General features: G+C 48.3%; 1 protein-coding gene across 1 annotated transcript in view; it reads left to right on the plus strand.

Moving 5' to 3' along the window:
* Positions 1–26,802, plus strand: part of TRAP1 (TNF receptor associated protein 1) — a 49,555-nt gene that overhangs the window by 11,215 nt on the left and 11,538 nt on the right. The window contains exons 2-15 of the mRNA XM_036409838.2: positions 5,846–6,010; positions 6,853–6,935; positions 8,242–8,382; positions 10,837–10,908; positions 12,753–12,913; positions 13,983–14,092; positions 14,752–14,825; positions 15,845–16,000; positions 17,294–17,414; positions 18,842–18,911; positions 23,961–24,108; positions 25,313–25,498; positions 25,918–26,056; positions 26,571–26,656. Coding sequence (XP_036265731.1) covers positions 5,846–6,010; positions 6,853–6,935; positions 8,242–8,382; positions 10,837–10,908; positions 12,753–12,913; positions 13,983–14,092; positions 14,752–14,825; positions 15,845–16,000; positions 17,294–17,414; positions 18,842–18,911; positions 23,961–24,108; positions 25,313–25,498; positions 25,918–26,056; positions 26,571–26,656 — 1,712 coding nt within the window. The remainder of the gene's footprint in view (positions 1–5,845; positions 6,011–6,852; positions 6,936–8,241; positions 8,383–10,836; positions 10,909–12,752; positions 12,914–13,982; positions 14,093–14,751; positions 14,826–15,844; positions 16,001–17,293; positions 17,415–18,841; positions 18,912–23,960; positions 24,109–25,312; positions 25,499–25,917; positions 26,057–26,570; positions 26,657–26,802) is intronic.

Genomic DNA, 26,802 nt, shown 5'->3' on the forward strand with positions numbered 1-26,802 from the left:
AAGTGATTACAATAAGTTTCGTTAACATCCATCACGTCACATAGTTACATTTTTTCCCTGTGATGTCTTCTAATGAGAACTTTTAAAATATATTGCATTTTTTATGTGATCATAAATTTATGGTTCTTGGGTTATGTATTTTTAGAGAAGAAGGGAGAAGGATAGAGATGGAAATATAAATTGGCTACATCTTGCGTGCCTCCTACTGGGATTGAGCCCACAGCCCAGGCATGTGCTCTGACTAAGAACTGAACCAGCAACTTCTGAGCCATGCTGGCAGGGCGGGTTATGTGCCTTATTTAGGAAGAATTTCCTTACCTTAAATCATTAAAGAAAAAGATGTCTAAGGTGATCAACAGTATTAGCTGTTAGGTAGAGAAATGCAAATCAAAACCACAGTGAGACATCACTTCACACCCACTCAGGTGGCTCTGGTAGAAAACATGAGCTCAGTTGGTTGGGTGTTGTCTTGTTGACATTTTAATTCCGGGTCAGGGCACATGTTTGGGTTGAGTGCTCAATTCCTTGGGGGGGGGTTGTGCAAGAAGTGGCCAATCGATGCTTCTCCCTCTCCCTTTCTCTCTAAAAGTCAATAAAAATATTAAAAACAAAACAAAACAAAACCAGTGTTGCTTGAGGATGTGGAGGAGTTGGAACCCTCATACACGGCTGGCAGGAATGTAAGTGGTGTAGCACTTAGAAAACAGTCTGGCAGTTCCTCAGACAGTTAAACATACAGTTACATCTGACCCACTGCTTCTATTTCTAGGTATACACCCAAGAAGATTTAAAATGTACGTTTACACAGAAACTTGTACATATTTATAGCAGCATTGTTCATAGTAGCAAAAAAAAAAAGGTGGAAACAACCCAGTTGTCCATCGACTGATGAACAGAAAACATTGTGGTCTCTTCATATAATGGGCCATTATTCAGCCACTAAAAGGAATGGGGTATGCTGAGTGGTGCAGTGTGGATGTGCCTCAAAAACATGTTAAGTGAAAAGATCCAGATACAAAAGACCTTGTGAGACATCTAGAACAGGTAAATCCATAGGGAGAAAAAGGAGTTGCCAGGAGCTGGGGGTAGGAATGGGGTGGGGATGGGGGAGCAGATACAGGGAGAATGGGTATTGGGGTTACTTCCTGGGGTGATTTAAAATGTTCTGATAAAAAATTAGATATTGGTGATGGTTATACAACTTTGTAAATAAACAAAACCATTGATTGTACACTCTAGGTGAATTGAATCTCAAAACTATTTCTAAAATACCTTGTTTTATTCCAGCACTTCTAGCTTTTATTTTCATTATACGTCATTCTGGAATTCATTTTGATTTAATAAGTGAGAGGGGAAATTAATTTTAATACTGTCACTTTAAATTAATGTGCTTTAATATTAATAGTATTGCCTCACATTTTTCAAAATTTTCTTGGCTACTTATATACTTATTTTTCCAAAGGATTTTAGATTTAGTTGAATAGCTCAAGATTTTTCTTAAAAAAAGAAAGAAATATCCATTCTTGTTTTTAAATCTGTTTTTATTGATTTTAGAAAGAGGAGGGAAGGAAGAGGAGAGGAGAGACAGAACAATCGATTGGCTGCCTCCTGGGGTGAGCCCACACCCAGGCCTTTGCCCTGACTGGGAATTGAACCGGCAACCTCTCGGTCCATGGAATGATGCTCAGCCAACTGAGCTACACCTGCCAGAACCTCACTGTGTTCTGGCAGGTGTAGCTCAGTTGTCAGTTCCTACAGGCAGTTGCATTTTTAATTGCTGCTTACTAGAAAGAAAAAAAAAAAAGAAAAAGAAAGAAAGAAAGAAAGAAAGAAAGAAAGAAAGAAAGAAAGAAAGAAAGAAAGGAAGGCAGGCCTTGTAGGACACTAACACCGTCTGTGGGCTGACCTAGTATTCTTCTGCCTGAGCACAGTGATGTTTGTGCTGATAGAACGTTTAATGGTTGTAAAAAGAGCTGCTTTCCTACTAGATGCTTTGGCTTCCCCCAAAATGTGGATGTTTTTCTCTTGAAAAAGTTTGGTACCAAGAAATATAAGCTTGTTAATTTGGTAACATAAGCTATACATTGACAAAAAGATACTAGTAGAATAAATACCATAAGCTGGCTTATAACAGAAATTTTAAATAAGCAGCACAGATAATAAGTGCTCTGAGTTTAGAGGAGAGAGATTATTGTGAACTCCGGGAACGGAGCCTTGATGGAAGAGAGCCTCACACGGGTCCCTGAGGCAGTTCAGGGGGAGGATGGGATGTGGCTGCAGGCAGAGGAAAGAGCATGAGCACAGCAGGTGTGTGTATGTCTCTGTGTGCGTGTGTTTTGTGAAATTCAAATTATTGGTGCTTCCCATTTTGTGTAACCCCAAACCACGGAATAGATTAACATTGTGACATTGTAGCCTGGCACTGAGGTTTGTGGTTTTCTCAGAGGGGGTAGAGGAAACATGAAGACAGATATTGTGCACAGAGTGTGTTTGTATCTGGCTCAGGCAGGTTTATTCTTAAAGCCATTGTAGAAAGTTCAGTTAACCTGAAATCAAATTTGTTCTTAGTAGTGCTCTGAGTAACCTAATCTTGGAATTATGTTGAAAAGTCTTCAAATTCTGGTTGGAAATATAGATTGCTTATTTTTTTCCCCTTTCCCAAATTATGAGGACTTATATTACTCCCTATATGAACAACATATTAAATCGATTCTGGCAAGGGCACATGCCTGGGTTGCAGGCAGGAGGCAGCTGATCAATGATTCTCTCCCATCATTGATGTTTCTACTCTATCCTTCTCCCTCTCTGAAATTAATGAAAATATATATATTTTTTAAAAATATTCTGCCGGGACCGGTTTGGCTCAATGGATAGAGCGTCGGCTTGGGGACTGAAGGGCCCTGGGTTCGATTCCGGTCAACGGCATGTACCTTGGTTGCGAGCACATCCCCAGTAGGGGGTGTGCAAGAGGCAGCTGATCGATGACTTTCTCTCATTGATGTTTCTAACTCTCTATCTCTCTCTCTGCCCAGGGCACATCTCTGTACAAAAATCAATAAAATATAAAAAAAAATATTCAGTGTACTAAGTGGAGGAAAAACAAGATATAGGGAAAATAAAAAAGAAAATTGTTTAATATTGGAGTGGCAAAGGCCTTTACAAACAAGACTAATTTTCTTAATATAGAATGTCCCAAAAAATGTATACACACTTTGAATTATTATAAAGTCAGTGTTTATTAACATACATTTTATTTTCAGAATGTTAAGGAATCGACAGAAATGAGTAATGTTTTTGTCATTGTCTATTTTCAAACTGATGGAGCAGGTACTGCTGATAATGCTAAGCAATGGAATCGTAAACATTGAGAATCATTTTGTTTTGGTATGTATGTGCCCTTAATTATTGCTGCTCAACTATTGCCTGTTTTGTACCATTAACTACCGTTTTTCCCCGAAAATAAGACATCCTCGAAAATAAGACCTACTTACAGGTTTCCTTCTGAGTGAAATATAAGGCATCTCCTGAAAATAAGGCCCCCCCGTTAGGCTAAACATCAGAGATTTGGTCCACTGATTCTGAAAGAAATGGAGTCACAAGAAATTCACCAGGAAATTCAGGAATTGGATTGTTATGATGATGTTCCAGAAGATGATTGTCATTGAATAAATGAGTAAATTCTTGATACTTTAGGATTCACAGTTTGTCTGGTTTGTGTTGACAACTACTGTACTACCGTACAGTATACAGGGAATAAAATTCCTTTATTTTCATTGAACCATACATGTGTACTGTATTCTTCTTCATGGAAAAATAATACATCCCCTAAAAATAAGACCTAGCGCATTTTTGGGAGCAAAAGTTAATAATAAGACACTGTCTTATTTTCGGGGAAACGGTATATTTTAGGTATCCCCATAAAAAAGTATAGTAGCTAAATTTTCTTTGTTGAAAGCTTACTCTGGCTCCACCCGTTATTTCAAATCAGTTAAACCTGCAAAGGGGTGAAAATTAAGTGAGTTATCAGCTGTCAAAGTGTATATACATTTTTTTTGGGACACCTTGTATGTAAAGAGCTCTTACAAATCAATAAGCAAAAGATAGAAAATATGGTAGAAAAATGATTAGAGGATATCAACAGTCCATTAACAAAAAAAAAAAGAATATTTTAAAATGTGGATAGATGCTCAATATTGCTCATAATAAGGTATATGTAAATGCAATAAAATTTTTACCTGACTGATAGGCAGAAGGGAGTGCTTGCCAGGCGGAAGGGAGTGGTTGCCAGGTAGAAGCGGGTAAGGAATATCAGATGAAAAAAGATCTAAAATGCTTCCAGTGTTTGCTGAGCTTTCTGCTCTTTTCTTCTGGAGGACCTCCTTCATGCTCCTCATTTTAGTGGCTCCGACGCTCACACTCCTGTCAGTCTGTCTGGATCGCAGTGTTTCATGTAGAATTTAAATCCAGATCCCATCCTGAAGTGAACTTGGGTCTGATGTCCCTCAGACATCCTTCTTTATCCCGCTCTCACTGGTTTTGTCCCTGACGTCTAACTGTGCTTTAAGGCAGGGGGCCCAGCTTTGGTGGGAAACCTGCTTCTGTCTCCAGTGTGTCCGGAGTGCTGTCCCTGGCGGGAAGACTCGCCTTGGGCTCTGCCGGGGGTGGGGCTGCTGGGAGCTCAGGGCTCCAGCTCCATGGCCTGGTGCAGAGCAGCCTCTAATCTAACCAAACAGCACTTACTTCCGGGAGGAAGAGATACCCAGGCTGTTTGTCTGTTTGTTTTGCTCTTTTTTTAACTTTTCTTAGCTCTATGGGTAAAGTAAACACTGAGATTAGGCACATAGAATTAAAAATGTAGACTTTTGGGAATTGAATATTTTTTGAGTTGGGATAGATGTTTGTAAGGTATTCTACGTAGAGGTAATGGCTAAGGCCATGTTATTTATAAAGCCAGGAATAAGCTAAGGAAAAGTCAACTTCGTGTATCTTGTAGGCATGTGGAAGTTGATATGTTGATTTTAAAACCATAAGGTTGTTTCTGGACATTCTGTCGGGCACAGTTCAGCAAGACCTAGACTTCCACACGGAGGGTCTGGCCTGTCTGACCTGTATCCTTGGAAAGCATTGGCCATGAAGCACAAACGGATGGTGGTCCCCAGGCTGGTGGTCCTGGGGTTGGTGCGTGGCACTGTCCTGAGGGGCTGTAGGGAGGATTGATTCTGCCAGGTCAGTGGAAGTGTCCACATGTGTGTGTAGCATCTGTCAGCCGGGCTGGGGACACCAGCATCAGATGACGGGTTTCCACTGTGCTGAGCAGGTTACAGCAAACGTGAGGGTGTGAGGCCCCTTCCTGAGGGTGAAGAGACCCCTTGCTACTTTTCATTTGTCAAATACACTAATTAAAAAAACTAAACTGACAACTTCAGACAAAAAAAGGAAAGGAAAGGAATCAACAAAGATCCTTTAGAAGAGGAGACTATTTCAGAATCTTAACATTTAAAAGTTTGGATTCCTCTCAAGGGGACATGTTTTCTACATTTTTCATTGCAGTTAACAAAGTGAGGAAGGATGGCGTGTTGTTATTCAGGCCCCTGTGTGTGTGTGTGTGTGTGTGTGTGTGAGCATTGAGGGACGAGAGAGGTTTGAGTTTGGGGATTTCATACAAGATCTCACTGTGGGGATGAATGTGGGAGGTGGCGCCTGCCTGCCTGCCTCCGGAGTTCTGCCCTGAGCTCTGATACTTCCTGGTGTTTGGCTGGTGTGAGGATGTGTTACCAAGTGTGTTGGGGAGCACATTAGGTTATCTGTGCCCGGGGCTTATTCTGTGTCATGTTTGTCTTTTCAGGAACGTCAGTTCTGTATCCTTGGAGAGCCCCGGTCCAGTCCAGTCGTCCCAGGAGAAACCTGGCTTTGAGCTTCCACAGCGCACGTCCATTCAGCTCGCAAGCTGCTGAGGACCAGAAGGAGGAGCCCCCACATTCCATCATTAGCAGCACGGAGACCGTACAGGGTACTGCATTCAGCTGAGTTGGGGTCTAGGAAGGCTTAGCTCCTGGCTGACTGGTGAGGGCAGGTTCTTGAGGAGGAAGTAATGATGGATGGAACCACCCACTCTCTTCAGACACAGGAAGGTCTTGGTCGGAGTGAGCCTTCCTCAAAACAATGAATGCGTCCTGGGAACTCCTGACTATCATTCTGGTGTTTTGCCCCCTCTAGTGGTCACCCACGGGTTTGAGATGGGGCACTTCTAAATAGAGATTCATGGCACATCTGTTAATAATCATGGAAGCCAGAAGGAAACTCATGATTGGCCTGGCGGATGCAGGACCGCACTCTGCAGTTGTCCCCGTTCATTCCTAAGAAGTGTAGAGAAGCGGTCTCCAGAGCCAGTCCCAAAGTGGGTCCATTTCCGGCTTTCAAATGAGAAAACAATCTTTTGATGTTTAGGTTGAGAGAGTGAGGTTTTCTTGTCATTCTGCTTTATGAGTAATTAATTTGGAAACCAGTGTTTTGAAGACTAGAATCCAGGGTCTGGTTGTTGAGGCAGTCCGATTCTCATGGCTGGACACTTGGAGAAGTCCCGGCCTCTGTAGTCTCGTGCAGGCCTCGGTGGGAGGCGGGGAGAGCTGTCTCCCTTTGCCCTTTTCTGTGGAGAAGGAGGGGACCCCTAGGTTTGTTCTGCTCCTGAGATCCTGCCATAGAGCCCCAGAGAATTGGTTTCTTTCTTCTTTATTTATTCTGGCAAAATGTTTAAAACTCATTACCTTAAACATTCTTTTGAATGTTACATAGCATATTCTTCCACCAAAGTAGAAATTAAACTTCATTGCTTTGTCTGTGATTCATTACTAGGTTCTGTTTCCAAACATGAGTTCCAGGCTGAGACAAAGAAGCTTTTGGACATTGTTGCCCGTTCCTTGTACTCAGAAAAAGAGGTGCGGTACCTTCAGTCACTCCTAGCGTGGCAAAACGGTTTTTATACCATTCTGGGGAGATGCCAGATAGTATATTAGCTGTGAGAATGCATTAAATTTAGACAGATTCTAAATTTAGTTACCAGCAAGGGTATTTTTGCCAAAATCTGCTTGAGTAGGTATATCTAGATGATTCTTTGGGCCAAATTGATCTGGAAATTAATTTTGCTGACAATTTAAAAGCCCCTTTTATCATCAACTGGTGTACTTCCTTCATTCTAGAGGGGTATTGGGCCGGAGGAAGATCTGTTGGACTTCTGTGGAGGAGAGCAGGGAGGGGCTGCTAAGAACCTTTTTGAGGAGATTAAAACTCATCTAGGGATGACAGGCCATGAAGAAATTAGAGAACAAAGAGGCCATCTTTGTTTCCATATTCACTGTTACTAGATTGCAAAGAAGAAATTTTTAAGAAGGGTAAAGCACCAATTTCCAAAGTTAAAAGGGACTTTTCAGGAAATATTCCCAGATCTTGTGCTCATAAATATTATATTTATGTATCTTTTTTTCTTTTTGTAAAAAATATATTTTATTGATTTAACACAGAGGAAGAGAGAGAGAGAGAGCTAGAAACGTCGATGAGAGAGAAACATCAGCCAGCTGCCTCCTACACACCCCCTACCGGGGATGTACCCACAACCAACGTACATGCCCCTGACTGGAATCGAACCTGGGACCTTTCAGTCCACAGACCGACGCTCTATCCACTGAGCCAACGGTTTTGGCTATGTATCTTTTTGATGTCCAGCTTCTGTCCCCTGGGGGGTCAGATCAGCCCACTTCTCCCCGCTTCTCCCCTGTTCCAGCAGCGTGCTGGCCTCACTGGGCGTGGAAGGCCTGTTGGAGGAAAAGGTGCTCTTCGGACACTGGTGGCTGAGGGGCCTGTGGCCCTTTTTTATCCTGAGCATGGTAGGCCGGTTTTTGATGATCCTCCAGTAAATGAAGCTAAAGCCAGAGAGTCTTTCTTCTGTGAGTAGGAGAAAGATGTTTGCAAAATATTTTGTCATTCCTGGGCAAGAGGTGAGGAAGAAGTGTTTTCTCGGAGAGTTCTTCTTAAACTTTTAGTTAACAGATTGACATCTAACTTCAGGCTTGATTTTCAGGAGAAACAATCAGTAGAGTTAGAGGGCACTGTATAAAGCTGTGGAAAGTCTTTATGGGTAAAAACTGAATATTCTGTGGCAATTCTTCCTTGCCTTTTAGCAGTGGCTGCAGATGCTGCTATCCAAATAGATCCTGCACTGTTAGCGTCTTATTTTCATTCCTGTAGGTGTTTATACGGGAGCTGATCTCCAATGCTAGTGATGCCTTGGAAAAACTGCGTCACAAGCTGGTGTCCGAAGGCCAAACGCTGCCCGAAATGGAGATTCACTTGCAGACTGACACTGAGAAAGGCACCATCACAATCCAGGTACCTCCTCCTGGGTCCTGGCGGGCGGCATGCCTCCCTGCCTCTGGTGCTGATGCCACTGAGGTGCCTGGGAAGAGGTCCCCTTCACTCACTGGGAGAGGAGATGGGCCTGCCTTTCGGTTATGCCTCCAGGCCCAAAGGGTTGTGCTGACCATCTCTACAGCTATAACTCCTGTTTTAATATACAATCAAAGCAACACTGTTCAGTGTAGAAAATTTGAAAAACACAAGTAGAAAAGGAGGAAATTTAAAATAACCCATCTGTCTGTTTAAGTTTTTGGTACTCTTCATTTTTTTAAAATTAAATTTATTGGGGTGACATTGGTCAACATGATTATGTAGGTTTCAGGTGTGGGTTTCTTTCTTTTTTTTTTTTTAAATATATTTTATTGATTTTGTACAGAGAGGAAGGGAGAGAGATAGAGAGTTAGAAACATCGATGAGAGTCATCGATCAGCTGCCTCTTACACACCCCCTACTGGGGATATGCCCGCAACCAAGGTACATGCCCTTGCCTGGAATCGAACCTGGGACCCTTCAGTCCCCAAGCCGACGCTCTATCCATTGAGCCAAACCTGTTCCGGCAGGTGTGGGTTTCTATGTTACAAGATTTGTATATTGCACCATTTTTTTTTTAATATTTTATTGATTTTTTACAGAGAAGAAAGAAATGAGATAGAAACATTGATGAGAGAGAAACATTGATCAGCTGCCTCCTGCACACCTCCCACCGGGTATGTGCTCGCAACCAAGGTACATGCCCTTGACCGGAATCAAACCTGCGACCCTTCAGTATGCAGGTCGATGCTCTATCCACTGAGCCAAACTGGTCAGGGCTGTTGTTGGTTTTTTTTATCTCCTTTCCGCTAGGGAACGCCCGCCAGGCACTCGGCCTCTCCTCTCCGGCTCCGTCCTCTCCACGCGCTGCGTCTTCGTACCTTGGGCTTTTCCAGCTCCTCCGCGCCTCCTTCTGGTTTTCTTCTTGCTTCTCGCTGTAGAATTTTCAGTCAGTCAACCTTCCTGTAGTTCTGGGCAATGTCCGTTTTATATTTTAGTTGTATTTTATTGAAATTGTTGTGTGCGGCTGCGGCTAGGTGTTCACCTGGGCGCAGCCGTCTTGGATTTCCGTTTTTTTTTAATTCTCACGTGAGGATATGTTTTTCACTGATTCCAGGTTGAGAGAGAGAGAGGAAGAGAGAGGGAGGGAGAGAAAAAGAAACATCGACATGAAACAGAAACATTGATTAGTTGCCTCCCGTATGTGCCCTGACCAGGTATTGAACCTGCAACCTGGATAGGTGCCCTGACAGGGAATCGAACTCAAGACCCTTTGGTACATGGGATGATGCTCTAACTAACTGAGCCACACTGGCCAGGGCCTCAGTTGTTCTTATTCATTTGTAATGCATATTTTCCCATATACCTATATTCTGTAATACTATTTTTTTTAAATATATTTTTATTGATTTCAGAGAGAAAGGAAGAGGGAAAGAGAGATAGAAACATCAATGAAGAGAAAGAATCATTTATTGGCTGCCTCCTGCACACCCCCCACTAGGGATTGAGCCCGCAACCTGGGCATATGCCCTGACTGGGAATCGAACCAGTGACCTTTTGATTCCTAGGTTGACACTCAATGGATGAGCCACAACTGGCTGGGCTGTAATATTATTTTTATTTATTTATTATTTTTTAAAATATATTTTATTAATTTTTTACAGAGAGGAAGGGAGAGGGATAGAGAGCTAGAAACATTGATTAGAGAGAAACATCGATCAGCTGCCTCCTGCTCACCCCCTGCTGGGGATGTTCCCGCAACCAAGGTACATGCCCTTGACCAGAATCGAACCTGGGACCTTTTAGTCCACAGACCGATGCTCTATCCACTGAGCCAAACCGGTTTTGGCTGTAATACTATTTTTGAAAAGCAGACATTTTTAATTTTAATGAAATCTAGTGTGTCACTTTTTTCTTTCATGCTTTTAGTGACCTAAGAAATGTCTACCTATTCCAAAGTTATAAAGATATCCTCCTATATTTTCCCCTAAAAGTATTACAATCTTAGCTCTTACATTGGGGTCTGTGATCCATTTTTGTGTACAATGTAAGTAAGGTCAGGGTTGAGATTAATGTTTTGCATGTGGCCATGTAGTGTTTTAGCACCATTTGTTTTTCATTTCTCCATCAAATTATCTTGGAACCTTTGTTGAAAACCAAGTGACATTCTGTGCATTTCTGTTTTTGGTTCTGTTTTCTCTTTGGTCTGTGTGTCTGTTTTCTAGGGAGGTTTTTCCTGAGGTAAAGCTGAAATGATGAGTAGAATTTGTCTTTTCTGATGACCGTGTGCCATTTGCTGGGCCCTGCCTGGCAAGTGTAATTGATGCCACTTACGACTCAGGGCTGTCCCTACACCCAGGTGCCGGCACTTCAGTGCTTAGCGTGTCTCTCTCTTAGGACACTGGCATTGGGATGACACAGGAAGAGTTGGTGTCCAACCTGGGAACAATCGCCAAGTCGGGGTCAAAGGTAAGCCCCTCAGTGCCCTTCCTTCCTCTCTTTGAAAGGCGGCAGGAGTGTCCTGTGGTGTGAGCTCCGTGCGGTGCTGTGGAGCCGCCATGCCCATGACTTCACTGTGTGGTCAGGGGGACATCTGAGGAAGTTACTGTTACTTTATAGCTGGAAAGGCTGAAATAAGTACTTCTGTGTAGTTGAGAATCGACTGGCCCAAGGTTCAGAGCCTGTTGGTCTGAGTCTGGAATGTGCCATTCTGCCTCCTGAAGCTTTTCTCTAACTCACTTCTCAGAGGTTACTCATGCTGCATAGGCTGGAGGCAAGCAGGGCAGGCAGAAGTAAGTACTCCTCCTCTAGGACAAGGGGCACGAGAATCCGTTTGCCTGCAGCATCTGTGGGCAGGATGGGCCGTCAGTTGCTGTGCAGCTTGAAGCCCATGAGGGAGGCAGTGTCATTGGTCGAGGAGCCTCCTCCAGCGGCGTTTGTGCCAGCCCTTGGCTGCCTGGTGCTTCTCCTTGCTTGTCTTGTGGGCCTTTGTGGTGCCTAAAATGGCACTTTGTGCCAAGTGCTTGAAAATAGTCTACTTATTGGTCCAAAGTAATTTACAGAATTTCCACTTAAAAAATACACATGTTATTGATTTTAGAGAGGAAAGCATCAATATTGACAGAGTCATACATCGGCTATTTCCTGCACACCCCGCACTGAGGATCAGTCCCGCAACCTGGGCATGTGTCCTGACCGGGAATCGAACCCTGACTTCCTGGTTCATAGGTTGACGCTCAACCACTGAGCCACACCAGCAGGGCAGAAATTTCCACTTTAAAAAAACTTCCGTATTATAACCTGCTCCCCCATTACATGTATTGCATTTCTATCAAGGGAAGTCTGTGCTATCTCACTAGCTACCTGAGGCCATTTGGATTGAAATTAAAGTTAAATACAATTTAAAATTTAGTTTCTCAGTTGCACTAGCCAAATGAGGTCAGTAGCTACCATATTGGGCCATATAAAACATTTACCTCATCACAGAATGTTCAGTTGGACAGTATCATAGCAATGAGTGTATTCATTTTGCTTGATTTTTATTTATTTATTTTTTAAAAATATATTTATTGATATTTTACAGAGAGGAGGAAGGGAGAGAGATAGAGAGCCAGAAATGTCGATGAGAGAGAAACATCAACCAGCCGCCTCTTGCACACCCCCTACCGGGGATGTACCCGCAACCCATGCACATGCCCTTGATCAGAATCGAACCTGGGACCTTTCAGTCTGCAGGCCGATGCTCTACCACTGAGCCAAATTGGTTTCAGCCATTTTGCTTGATTTTTAATCTTAGGAAATTTGTTAACTTGAGTTATAATAATTAAGTGGTACGTACAAAGCATGTACTTGGTATGTACTGTTTCCCCATGAAGCATGGAATCCAGGAGACATGCAGAAAACACATCTAGGCATGCGTGCCACACCCCTTCACCTACTGAACCGCAGGGGCTGTCCTCAGAAGCTGCCACTGGCCCCTTTCCTGCAGGAAGGGTGTGTGCGCACGCACCCCCTGCCGCTTCCTGCTTCCTCACCCCGGGCGTGTGGCCCACAGGCCTCCAGCCCACAGGCAGTTACAAGCACTCGGAAGCAGATACAGAACCGGTCCCTGTGCTGCCGAGCTTGGGGTCTTTGGGCAATCACTCTCCCGCTCCATGGCATTGCTCTCTGTGTACAATGGGTGAAAAGTTGTGGATGTGTTTGATGGAGGACTAAATGGTACCTTAGCCTTTGTTAGAGGGATGCACACAGGGAGTCGCAGACGTCCGTGCTCTTGGGAATGGAGCCCTCCTCTGACCGCCTTGCCGCCGCAGGCCTTTCTGGACGCGCTGCAGAACCAGGCGGAGGCCAGCAGCAAGATCATCGGCCAGTTTGGAGTGGGCTTCTACTCGGCTTTCATGGTGGCCGACAGAGTGGAGGTCTATTCCCGCTCAGCCAGCCCGGACAGCCCGGGGTACCAGTGGCTTTCCGACGGGTAAGTGCCAGCAGCGTCCTGGGCAGACACAGGAGGGCCCCTGCGCTGGACCACCGCGGCCCGTGTCACTGAGCTCAGTGGCAGCGTGGCACTCGCTTGGGAAGCTAGACCCGCCCAGGAAATGCCTGCGGGCCTTTCCGGCCTTCGGCGGGGAGCTGACCCTCCTGCTTCGGAGCCAGCTCCGTGCTGACCCAGTGCCCCTGGTGTCTGTCTGGGCTCCGTGACTGTGTTGTGGAGTGTAGACTGTCCAGGCGAAGCTCCTTGGCCATTCTCCCGGAGCCCCCGGCCCTGGGTGGCGTCCCTGGACATTGTCCGTGGGCGTCATTTTTTAGTCCTCCTGACCCACGGGCCTGGCCCTGCTTCCCGCCAGCACAGGCCCGGTTTCCCCTCCGATGCTAGTTTTGCTCCCCGGCATGCACTGGGATCGGGTCTTACAGGTCAGTTAGGTGCATGCTCCAAGCCTAGAGGCAGTGTTTGAGGAAGACGGTACCTTAGCTGGAAGGAGCACTTGTCTCAGCAGGCCCCAGACTTCTTCCGATCCCGCTTTCCCCACCGAGTCTTCGTCCCCGCTGTGTTTTCAGTAGCTCACGCCAGAGCACTGCTCATCGCCCTGTCAGAATTAAGGTTTCTGTTTTATTCCATGAAAGCTGTGCTCAGAGTACACCTGGGCCAAGGTATCAACTTGTTGGGGGTTCATCCCTCTTTTTCTCTTAAAACAGTTTCTCCGCTCTTCAGGAGACCCCTGGCTGCTGCTAGAGGCTCAGAATTGCCCTTAACAAGGGAGCTGGGGGTGGTCTCCAGGCCTCTGATTGCTCCCAGTGCCTGGCACAGCGCCCCGGCCGCTCAGGTGGACATAGGCTTGAGAGGTTGTGCCCCTGAGACCATCCCGCCCTGCAGCAGCCCCTGCACCCGACAGAAAGGGGCCCAGCCGGTAATAGAAGGCGGCCTCTGGCTTCCCTTCTGTGCGTCAGCTTGGGCTCTGCCGTGAAAACCCAGGGCCGTCACTGCCCTGCGGTGGGACTTGTTGGTACTAACGTGGGAACTGGCTGTCTTCCCTCCTGTGTCTTAGCTCCGGGGTCTTTGAAATCGCCGAAGCTTCAGGAGTTAGAACTGGAACCAAAATCATCATCCATCTCAAGTCAGACTGCAGAGAGTTTGCCAGCGAGGCCCGGGTTCGAGGTGAGCGGAGCCTGGGCCTCTGGACATGTGGGCCTCAGCACCGGTCAGCGCGACACCTCCTGCTGGCGTGTTTTCGGAGATCCTGTCCGGGTGGGAATGTGCGGGAGCACTGCAGAGCTAGCGGCAGGGGTGTTTCTGGGCATGGCGGCCTGGGCCTCCGAGGACAGACTGAGGACAGGCTCCGGGCTCTCCCTCTCTCCCTCCCTCCCTCCGGGCAGTGTGGGACTCGGTCACGCGGAGGTATACACAGTCTTTGCATCACTCCCTGTGTTGTTGCTATCGCTGGCCTGCGGGCCTGAGCCCAGGCTTCACTGAGAACCTGAGGGGGTGCCGCTGGGTGTGGTTTCTCTGTCCACGTCTTACTAAATGCTATCAAAGGTGCCGCGTGCTTCCCAGGGTCCACTGCCAGCTTCTAAAACCGCATCCATGTGACCCAGAGGCGCCTGGTCTCCTGGCGGCCTGGACCCTGAGGCATCTGGTTCAGGTGTGAGTCCTGCTCAGCTCTGCGGGCGGATGTGTCCCGCTGTGTCCTGGCTTCCCTCCTGTGCACGGGCACAGCCCCAGGCCTCCCCAGCCTGCCGAGTGACCCCTGCAGCGACCTCCAGAGCTTTTATTTCTAGAAGCTTCTTGTGTCACTGTTTTTCCTTTGTCTCTTCCAGACGTGGTGACAAAATACAGTAACTTCGTCAGTTTCCCCTTGTACCTTAATGGAAAGCGCATCAATACCTTGCAGGTGAGACCCTCTCCCCTGCAGGGCTCAGGCGGCTGTGGGGGCCATTGGTACATTTTGGGGCTAGATGGGCAGAGTAGGATTGGATGATGTCAGAATCCCAGGACAGGGTGTTCTTTGTGGAGAGGTGAGTCCATGATGCAAAGGAGACCCCCCCCCCCACCTCATCCCTGTGCACCTTCTGTAACACGCACACCGCACGTTTCACTCTTACAGAGCGCGGGGCCGTGGTTCCTAGTGTATTCAGAGCCATGCAGCCAATTCTAGAACATTTCATCCCTCAGAGAAAACACTGTGCCCATTAGCAGTCACTCCCCACCTACCCCCAGTCTCTGGCAACCACAATCTACTTTCTTTCTCTGGACTTGCCTGTTCTGGACATTTCATGTAAATGGAACCAGTGATGTGGCCTTTGTGTCTGGCCTCCCATCATAATGTGTTCAAGGTTCACCTGTGTTGTCCTTTTTGGCTGAGTAATCTCCCATCGTTTGGCTAGACCCGTGGTTGGCAAACAGTGGCTCTTCCACAAAACACCACGGCCTGGGCGAGTCTATTTTGAAGAAGTGGCGTTAGAAGAAGTTTAAGTTTAAAAAATTTGGCTCTCAGAAGAAGTTTCAATCGTTGTACTGTTGATATTTGGCTCTGTTGACTAACGGGTTTGCCGACCACTGAGCTAGACTATTTACCATTTGCCGGTTGATGTCAAGTATTCCTGATGTTTGGGCCCGTCCAGATCCTGCCTCCTGGCTGGCCTTCGGGACACACTGCCTGGGAGGGGGTACTTGTTCTCTGAGCCTTTGTGAGTGTCTCTTTGTGGACCCTCTTGCCCACCCATTGGAGCAGGGGGCCAGAGGCAGAGGGCGGGGCTGCACCTGAGGCCGCCGCCTGGTCTGTCCCAGAGGCCGGTCCTCATCTCATCCTGAGGGCTCTCACTAGCACCAGGCGCCGTGAGCTCCCAGCTCAGCCCCGTGTGGCTGTGAGGAAGCGTCTTAAACCTGACGTCCGGCGGGTGTCCATTCCAGGCCATCTGGATGATGGACCCCAAGGACGTGGGCCAGTGGCAGCACGAGGAATTCTACCGCTACATCGCGCAGGCCCATGACAAGCCCCGCTACACGCTGCACTACAAGACGGACGCCCCCCTCAGCATCCGCAGCATCTTCTACGTGCCGGAGCTGGTGAGCTGGCGCGCCGGGCTGCGGGGCGGGCCGCAGCTCCCTGAGCGGCACCCCCAGCACTTCCCGAACTGGCAGACCCCCGACTTCCCTGGCAGCATCAGTAAAAGAAAAGCCTGTGCCTCCGGGCGGGGGAGCAGAGTTGTAAAGTGAGGGACTGTTTTACCCGGCGTTTAGGGGTGGGTTTTATAAACGGGGTGCCTGCAGGGACGGCCCTTGGAGCAACCTGCAGGCTTCCTCTGGCTCCGGGCAGCATGGTCCCGAGCTCTGCGGGGTGTGTGTGGATTCTGCGGGGCGCACGTAAGTTGTGCATTCTCCATCCTTCTGTTTCACCCCTAAGACTTCCTGGCTCACAAAGTAGCGTGGCGAGGTCTCTGCCAAAGCCTGCCACAGAGAAGCCAGCTCCGGGGCTGGATCAGCCTCTCCAGGCTTCATTTGCCTGGAGCCCTGGGACCCACTTTGGAAAGAGCTGCTCTCGACCGCATCACCGAGTGTCCTTGCAGCCCCGCTGCACAGCGTTGCCTGGGACTTGTGCTCATGCAGGATCCCGGTTCTCCCAGACTCCAGAATCAGTCTCCCTTTTATAGGATCCGATGTGAAGAATGTGCAAACTTCAGGTTTCGAAGCACTGGGGGGAGGGCAGGACTGACAGACGCTCCTGTGGAGGGCCAGCCTGCCTGGCTGGGCTTTGCAGGTCACACACAGCCACACGCTCTGCCACTGCACAAAAGCACCACCCTCCCGAAGGGCCACTGGCGGATGTGTCCCGCTGCACAGGCTTCACTGAGAACCTGCACCTCAGGGTTAGAGTCGTGTCCGGGATTTATTTTTCCTGTATCTTTCACATTCCATGAAATAGTCGACTCTTGTCCCCGTGCCCCCGCCCCCCAACCATTTAAAAACGAAAAAGCCATTCCATGCTACACAAACCAGGTTATGAGCCAGATTTGGTCTATGGCCTATTGTTTGCTGACCCCTAGCCCCTAGCAGGTTTGGTTCTGTTCCCAGGACATACTAACGAGTCTCCCTTTTGTAATACCTCCAGGGAGAGCGGCTGCCCAGAGAAGGCCCCTGAGGGCTGTTGTGAGGGGTCCTCCCTGGGCATGGAATTCTGAACAGTAGGATGTGGGCGGCCTCCTGGCCTGTGTCTGCTTCCGGATCACTGCATGTCCTCCCACAGCTCCCAGTCCAGACCCACTTGGGCAGGGTGCTTCACAGGGCCGTCCTCAGGGCTCCCCAGGGCCTGTAGGTTCTCCCCTGTGTGCAGCTGACACTGCCCTTTCTCCTCGCCCACAGAAACCATCCATGTTTGATGTGAGCCGGGAGCTGAGTTCCAGCATCTCTTTGTACAGCCGCAAAGTCCTCATCCAGACCAAGGCCTCTGACATCCTGCCCAAGTGGCTGCGTTTCATTCGAGGTATGGGGTGGCGCCCTGGGACAGGTGCGGGGCCCCTCTATGGCCCATGGCGCTGACTGCATTAGAAGGAGCTCATCTTTTTAAAAAAAATATATATTTTTTATTGATTTCAGAGAAGGAGGGAGTGGGAGAGAGAGAAACATCAATGATGAGAATCATTGGTTGGTTGCCTCCTGTACACCCCCTACTGGGGATTGAGCCTGCAAGTTGGGCAGGTGCCCCAGTCAGGAATCAAACCATGACCTCTTGGTTCATAGGTCAGCGCTCAACCACTGAGCGCGCTGGCTGGGCAGAGGAGCTCATCTCTAACGAGTGAGGTGTCAGGGCAGCACCTCAGCCGCGGCTGGGCGAGCAGGTGGGCGGGCTCACTGAGCCTCAGGAAGCTGACTGCCTCCAGACACTTGTCTTGGTTGATTTGGGGGATGGGGCAGATGACCATTTATTTATTTTTATTTATTTATTTTTTTTAAAATATATTTTATTGATTTTTTACAGAGAGGAAGGGAGAGAGATAGAGAGCTAGAAACATCGACGAGAGAGAAACATCGACCAGCTGCCTCTTGCACAATCCCTACTGGGGATGTGCCCGCAACCAATGTACATGCCCTTGACCGGAGTCGAACCCGGGAACTTTCAGTCCGCAGACCGACGCTCTACCACTGAGCCAAACCGGTTTCGGCCAGATGGCCATTTAAATTGAGTTATTTTGTACTTCTCACCGGAGGATATTTTTAATTGATTTTTAGAGAGTGGAAGAGAAAGAGAAAGACAGAGAGAAATACATCGATTTGTTGCCTCCTGCAGGAGCCCCAACCAGGACCTAAGCCTGGGAGGAGCCTGCAATTGAGGTACATGCCCTTGATAAGAATCGAACCCAGGACCCTCTAATCCACAGGCTGACGCTCTATCCACTGAGCAAAACCGGCTAGGGCTTGAGCTGTTTTAGTGTTTAAAGATATTATATGAGTTTTAGATTTAGACATGAGCTGCCTTGCATTTAAATAGGTTATAGTTTAATAAAAAAAACAAAACAACTCGGCATATAAACCTTTGTATTCATCATAGCATAAAAAGATGCAAAATACCACGACCTATTTATGACTTTAAAAGTAAAATCCAGAAGTGGTTTTCAAAGTGTCAAAGTGATACTGAAATGTTAGGAACCTCACTGGCAAAGGCTCGCAGCCTTGCCTGCTTTTCTCCCGGTCACATGGTCCTGACCGAGCTGCTGCATAAATTCCAGGATGTCAGGACTTGCAGGGCTGGGGAGGTGGTGCCTCACCGAGTCTCCTGCCTTTGTCTTTCCTGCCTCACCTGCCGTCCTGTGAGGGCTGAATGTGAGGGCTGGTGGGAAGCCAGTGGCCCTTCGGGAGGGTGGGCCAGAGTCTCGGGCACCGCCGAGACCTGATGTGCCGTGTCTCTCCAAGGCGTGGTGGACAGTGAGGACATTCCCCTGAACCTCAGCCGGGAGCTGCTCCAGGAAAGTGCTCTGATCAGGTAAGCCTCCAGGGCAGGCACCTGCTGAGGGCCCTCCTCACTGGCTCTGAGCTGAGAGCAGACAGAGTAGCTGTGGCTGAGGGGCCGTGTGCCTGCAGAATGCGTGCGGATCATGCGTGCTTTGCCTGATGCTTTGCTTCACATTTTTATAAAAAGGGTGGGGGGACTATGCATTAGGAAAATTATAGCTGTGCTGGGATATGTCCCCTCCCTTAGCCAGACACCATTAGCCAACCCGGGTGGCCACGGCGGGAGAGTCCAGGTAGGCTGGTGTGGATGAGGCTAAGAACAGCGACAGAGCCAGGAGATCCCCTCATCTTGTCCCAGAGGTCGCTGATGTGAAGAAGGCGAGGGCCACCCTGGACCAGACCCTCTTTTAGACACGTTGCTCTTGGAATCCCATGGGCTGAGTTCTCGTGTCCCCATCCCGATAGCAGCAGTAGCTCCTGTTGCTGAGTGTTCATGCTCACCCGGAACTGCGGAAACCGAGGTGTGGAGCGAGCTCAGCAATCGCCGAGAGAGCCTGGCACACCAGGCTGACCGCAGGCATATGCTCTGCTCCCAGCAGCAGAGCTGGGCTGACCTGCGGCTCAGGCAGGGTTCTCAAGGGCTAGCTTTCAGTCTGAAGCTCATGTTGATAAGAAACAAGTCAGACTTAAATGATGTGTTTGAAAGAACATGTACATACGGAAGAGGTGGAAACACGGTACAGAGGACATTTTCTCCCGTGCCCTTTGAGAGTAAGGTGTCCACCGGTGCCCATCCTCCCCAGGTATCTTAGGGTGTATTTCTGATGGACAAGGCATTCTCCCCTGGCTGCAGGACAGCCTGCAGTCAGGGAGCTGACTGATAGGCCTCGCCGCCGGCTAACCCCGGACCATTCTCTGGTGCCGTCGCCCCACGTGTGCCTCCGGTGGAGGTGCAGAGTCACACGGCCTTCGTTGTCTCCAGCCTCCTCAGGCCGGCCGAGTCCAGTCTCTCCCTGCCCTTGGTGAGCAGGTGCTGCTGAAGGTTTCAGGCCGTGACTGTGGACTGCCCCCGTGTGGGTTGTGGATGCAGCATCACAGAATGGCTGCATCCTGTCAGATGGGCCGCCTTTGATTTGTCCTGTTCCTGGCGATTCACAAGTTGACATGATGAGGGGCGTGTGCCAGCCTTCTCTGTGTGAAGGTCCTCTTGTTCGGCACTGATACATCACACTGCACAGTGGTGTCTGCAGCTCTGTGAAGAGCATGTTGCTTCATCAAATTTTCAATCTATTGATTGCTTTTATGTTTTAATGTCCATAATTATTTGTATGAGCTGATTCCTCTTTTACTTAGTGGGTTATAACTTCTTAGTGTCATTATTTATTTTGATGCCCAAACGGTCCCCAGGTTAGCCAGCAGGAGCCCGCGCAGGCCGACTGCTGGCCCTTGGACATGGTGCGCTGAGCACGTCCTCGCTCCTGGCACGGATGTCTTGGGCTCACCTTGTGTTTTGCCTCCATCATTGCCTGGCCCTGGAATTGCTCATTCCTCCAAGGAGCTGGATTCGTTTGAATGGAGAGTGGTATTATGCCAAGATCTGGGCACTAGGGGTGCCGTTGCTGTTGGCAGTCACCTCTCCCAGGCCCTCTGAGTACAGGGGTGCCGTTGCTGTTGGGCAGTCACCTCTCCCAGGCCCTCTGAGTACAGGGGTGCCGTTGCTGTTGGGCAGTCACCTCTCCCAGGCCCTCTGAGTACAGGGGTGCCGTTGCTGTTGGGCAGTCACCTCTCCCAGGCCCTCTCAGTACAGAGCTGAGCAGTGAGAGCCGTGTATGTGTGTGTCATCTGCCTCCTTGTTTCTGTATCTGCCGAGTCCACCCAGCACGCTGGGACTTCCCTGTTTGCTCTGTGCTGAAGAGAATCTGCCTCTCATTTTCCTCCTGTGTTGCCTTTGGCCAGGCCCCTCCTGGTGTGCCATCACCATGCCGTCCCCTGACACGGGCTGTGCCCACTTGGGCTCTGACTCACACAGGGAGCTGCCCACTACCGCCAGGCTGGACACCCTCTCTGGGGTCCTTGGGCCTGGACACTCCATGCCAGGCCCCCCCCTCCCCCACACACACACCCCGTGGGGACACCCTCCTGGGGCTCTCCCTTCCCAGCTGCTGTGGCTCCCCTGCCACTGGCCCGGGTGCTGCCCTGCCTCATGCCACCTGTGTCTGAAGAACACACTCATTCAGGACACGAGTGAAGAGGAAAAGCTTAAATAAATGTTAAACATTACTGCTCCCCTAGCCTGGATTATTAAAGAAATACATGGTTATTCCACTTTTTTTTAAAGGAAAGGCAAAGTATTAAGTAGAAAATAAAAATATCCCTAACTCCACTAATAAATGGCTCATAATTTAAAATTTTTTTAATGGTTCTTTATTTTTAATTTTTACATTAAATATAATTGTTTACTAACATTTAAAAATTTCAACTTTATAAGAGGTGTAATTGACATATAAAATTCTAAGATGTTTAAAGTGTAAGTCATGGTGATTTGAAGTATATATTCATTGGGAAAGGATCCCAAGTTGCTCATAATTTTATGCCGTTAAATAATGCTGTAGTTAACACTTTGTTTCACAAAATCCCAATTTTATAATATTGTAGTGTGCACATAGTATATCCAGTTATATAGTCCATGTTGTAGTGTGCATATTGTATGTAGATACATGTGTGTGTATGTGTGTATGTATATATATATGTGTGTGTGTGAACCCTAATTATGCAAACTATAATTAATGTACAGAAAGTATAGTTTTATTATACATATGTATTGGGTCGGCAACTAAGTAATTGCGGATTTTTTAAAGAAAATCAAAGAATTTTTTTCATGGAACTAAATAACTTTATTCTGTAATGTATTGCCCATTTTGATCAATGACCTTTTGCCATCTTTCAGGCAGCATCATAATCCCACGTTCAAAAAACTTCTGGTTTTTATTAGCAAAAAACTGAATCAGGTACGATTTGACATCATCATTATTATTGAAATTTTTACCATTCAAGGAGTTTTGTAAAGATCGAAACAAAAAGTAATCAGATGGTGCAAGGTCAGGACTATATGGTGGATGTGGCAAAACATCCCATCCAAGCTCCATTAATTTTTGCCGAGTGACCAAAGATGTGTGTGGCCTTGCATTGTCATGATGGACTACAACACCTTTTCGATTTGTCAATTCGGGCCGCTTTTCTTCAACTGCATTGTTTAATTTCGTTAGTTGTTCAATGTAGACATCAGAATTGATCGTTCGGTTGGGTGGTAAGAGTTCAAAGTAGAGAATTCCTTTGTAATCCCACCAAACTGATAACAAAACCTTCTTTTGATGAATATCAGCGTTTGATGTTGTTTGAGTTGGTTCACCTGGCCTGCTCCACGATCTTTTCCGCTTGATATTGTTGTAAACAACCCATTTTTCATCGCCAGTTATCAGTCGTTTTAAAAATGGATCATTTTCATTACGTTTCTTTAGCAAATCGCAGCTGCTAATGCGTTGCGTTAACTGTGATTCTTTCAGTTCGTGAGGAACCCATGTATCGAGTTTTTGAACATAGCCAAGTTGTTTTAAGTGATTTTCAATGCATGTATGTGATACATGAAGCTTCTCTGCAATCTCACGTGTTGTACTGTGACAGTCCGAATTGATTATTGCTTTGATTAGGGCGTCATCAACTTCAACTGGACGACCAGAGCGTTTTTCATCTTTGAGTGAAAAATCACCAGAACGAAATTTGGCAAACCAATTTTGACACTGCCGTTCTTTTAAGGCTTCGTCACCATAAACAGCACATAACTTTTTATGAGCTTGCTATGCGTTTTTCCCTTTGCGGAAATAAAAAAGCAAAATATGACGAAAATGTTCCTTTTGATTTTCCATTTTTCAACGAACGCCAAACGAAAACTACAAAACAGATCAAAAAACTTTTTTTACTGATTAACAGCTGAATAGCCAACTATCAAATAACAAAATGTGTCAATATATAGTATAATTTACCCATATTAGAATTTTTTAAAATTGATTTTAGAGAGAAGAAGGGAGATTGATAGAAACATCTATGTTGAGAGAGAATCGATTGACTCCCTCTTGCACGCCCCTCACTGGGGACTGAGCCTGAAACCTTTTAATGCATGGGACAACACCCAACCAGCCGAGCCACACCAGCCAGCGTTAGGATGTGATTTTGTTGTTAATCCTCACTCAAGTAATTTTCCCATTGATTTTTAGAGAGAGTGGAAGGGAGAGGGAGAGAGAGAGAGAAACATCAGTGTGAATCACATCGATTGCTTATCTCCCGTACATGCTCCAACCAGGGCCAGGAACTGAGCCTGCAACCAAGGTGCATGCCCTTGACTGGAATCGAACCCTGGAATCCTTTAATCTGAAGGCCAATGCTCTATCCACTGAGCCAAAACAGCTAGGGCAGGAGGTGATTTTTAAAAATATATATATTGATTTTTTTTATTTTTTATTTATTTTTTTTACCGAGAGGAAGAGAGAGGGATAGAGTTAGAAACATCAATGAGAGAGAATCATCGATCAGCTGCCTCTTGCACACCCCCTACTGGGGATGGTCTGTAGGCCCATACTCTATCCATGAGCCAAACCAGCTAGGGCAAGAGGATTTTTAATGAGTGCACTTACCTTTCATTTCAGTCTATTCTCCTGTTGACTACTGAGGTTGTTCATAATTGTTTTGTCCTTTATGTGCTGCAGTGACACTCCTGCTCAGTAAGTCTTGGTGGCTTGTTGTATTTCCAGGGAGAGGTCTATGCAGTCGGAACCATGAAGGCTGGCACTGTTTGCTGCCCTCACAAAGGGCTGTCAGTCCACGTTTCTGCCTCGAGGGGCGCATGTCTTCCCACCTGGTGTTTGCCAAGGGTCACCCTTTCTTTTCCTGTTCTGTAAAATTTGGCCAGATGGTATGTTGTTTTCACTAATTTGATTATTAGTGGAGCGGAACATTTTCCATGCCTCTGGCTGTTACTATTTCATAGAAGCTGCTTGTTCATGACAAATTCATTTCTGTGCTGTAGGAAACTCCGGGACGTCCTACAACAGAGGCTGATAAAATTCTTCATTGACCAGAGTAAAAAAGACCCTGAGACATACGCTAAGTTTTTTGAAGATTATGGCTTGTTCATGAGAGAGGGCATTGTGACCACCGCTGAACAGGAGGTCAAGGTAAAGGTCCAGCCCTAGCCAGTCTGGCTCAGTGGATGGGGTGTCGGCCTGCAGACTGAAAGGTCCCAGGTTCGTTTCCGGCCACAGCACATGCCTGGGTGGTGGGCTCCATCCCCAGGGGGGAGCATGCGGGAGGCAGCCGATCAATGATTCTCTCTCATCATTGATGTTTCTATCTCTCTCTCCCTTCCTCTCTGAAGTCAATAAAGAAATAAATTTAAAAAAAAAAAAAAAAGGTAAGGGTCCAGGTTTCTGGGCCTTTCTCTCTGCTGCCTTGGGCTGTGGAGGAAGCTGGTGGAGGCCAGAAACCTGAGCTCCCGGGACATGACACTGGCGTGTCTGGGCTCCTCAGCTACTGTGCCGGGGCCAGTAAACGCAGCTGCTCAGTGTCCTCACCTGGTCCTATGGACTAGGTCATCTCCCTCCGTCCTCTCACCTAGGCTGGAAGGAGGGGGGGGGGGTGTGGGCTCCTTCCACAGGCTTCGCTCGGGCTCAGGTCACAGAGGCCCGGCCAGGGCCAGGCTCTGGCTCCCCGGGCGGGGAAGGCGGGGGCGCTGTGCCCAGTCAGGGCATGTCCATCAGGTGAGGGGTGAACGCCTTTAACATGGTGCTGCTGGGGCTGCAGTTCACTCACCGTGCAGCACTACTTCATGTATGATATGATTCTTAATAAATATATTTTGGCCTTTTTTTTTTTTAAATCTTTACCTGAGGATATGTTTTTATTGATTTGAGAGAGAAGGGAAAGGAGGAGAACGAGAGAAACATCAATGTGAGAAACATTGATCAGTTGCCTCCTGTATAAGCCCAACCAGTGATTAAACCCGCAGCCTGGTGTGTGCCCCGATCAAACCGCACCACCAGGAGCAGTCTCCACCATGGGGACGGTCTGGCCACTCCTGGGGTGCACACAGCTTGCCCAAAAAGCCCCTCTCTGTGAGGCCCTGTGCCGCCTGAGGTGGGAGGTGCTCTGAGGTTCCTGAGCTTTTGATGTGGGGACTCCCAGACCTGGCTAGATGCCATCCCTGGGCCAGGCTCCTGTGGGCGCTGCCCCGGCTGCAGAACATCGGGGACCATTCGCCTGGGGGCAGCCGGCAGACATCTCCCTTCAGCCCGAGGTTTCCCGTGTCAGTGCCCAGATGCTCTGGAGGCTTCCTGAGTGAGGATGTGGAGCGAGCAGTGACCTGCTCTTGTCTGTTTTCAGGAGGATATTGCAAAGCTGTTGCGATATGAGTCCTCAGCACTGCCCGCTGGGCAGCTGACCAGCCTCATGGACTACGCCAGTCGCATGCAGGCCGGCACCCGCAACATCTACTACCTGTGCACCCCCAACCGGCAGCTGGCTGAGCACTCACCCTACTATGAGGCCATGAAGCAGAAAAACATGGAGGTGGGTGAGCACCAGGGCAGGCTGCATCCCTACAAGCTGCCGGGGCCAGGTCAGGGGATAAGGTGGGGTGGGGTGGGGTCTCTGGTTAGGGAAAATGAGTGAACGTGGCCAGCATCTGGGAAAGCCGCACGTCTGGGGGCACAGAGGCCCAGGCGGAAGGCTGCCATCTAGTTTGTGTGTCCCTGTAGGAGGTGACATGGTGATTTCTCTGTAAGTAGAATCACTGTTGCAGCCACTAAGGCAGCCAGAGCCTCCCTTCCCAGCCTCTGGCAGTCCGCCTCATCTGCCGAGGCCCAGGGCCCCCAGCAGCACCCGCGCGGCTGGGCCAGGCCTGGGCCAGCCTGCAGCCCTCACTCCCACGCCCTCGCTCTGTGGGCGGAGTCCCTCCACGCCTGATGGAGGTGTCCTCGGCCTCCCAGGTGCTCTTCTGCTACGAGCAGTTCGATGAGCTGACCTTGCTTCACCTCCGTGAGTTTGACAAGAAGAAGCTCATCTCCGTGGAAACGGACATCGTTGTTGATCACTACAAGGAGGAGAAGTTTGAAGACAAATCTCCAGGTTGGTCCTATCCTTTCTCTCTCGGCAGAGGTGGGTGGTGGCCTGGGTGCCGGTGAGGCTGGGACGGCCCCGGGGCTGACGCCTGTTGCGGGGCCTCTTCTGTCCTCACATGAGTTTATAGGGTTTTCTGTTCTCCTGTCTGTCTGGGGTCACTGACCTGCACAAAGGCAGCAGCTTGGGAACACCTTAATGTTTAACAGAAAATGTTCCCCTTTAGCTCCCAGGTCCCTCCAGTGCCTCTTCCAGTTGATTTCCTAGGATAATCCAAAAATATCTTCTTAAAGCTGTAATTAAACCACATGGGCCTCAGGGCATCAAAAAATGTCCTTCTGAGGTTCAGTTGTACCCGCTGGATTTTAGATGACAGCGTCTCTGGTGGCTTCTTTGTGCCAATGACCAGGGTGGGTGGGGCAGTCGGACACTTGGCATTGGAATGGCGACATTTCAGGCCCCCATGGCAGTGGGATGGGGATAAAGGGAACGGCCTCTGAGCTCACTCACATCTCTCCTCAAGCTGATGACCGCCTGTCAGAAAAGGAGGCAGAGGACCTGATGGCCTGGATGAGAAATGTGCTGGGGTCGCGTGTCACCAACGTGAAGGTGAGGTCTGGGTCAGGCCACGCTCGGCTCCCGTGCTCCACTGCCCACAGCCCTGGCAGCCTGCCGGCTCTGAGTGCTGGCCTGGGGCGTCCTCTCAGTGGCGACTGAAGCTGTGACGTGTCACTGCCACTTCTGCGTATGAGCTC

This window comes from Pipistrellus kuhlii, unplaced genomic scaffold (assembly GCF_014108245.1).
Source record: "Pipistrellus kuhlii isolate mPipKuh1 unplaced genomic scaffold, mPipKuh1.p scaffold_m20_p_4, whole genome shotgun sequence".
In the NCBI taxonomy this organism is placed as follows: domain Eukaryota; kingdom Metazoa; phylum Chordata; class Mammalia; order Chiroptera; family Vespertilionidae; genus Pipistrellus; species Pipistrellus kuhlii.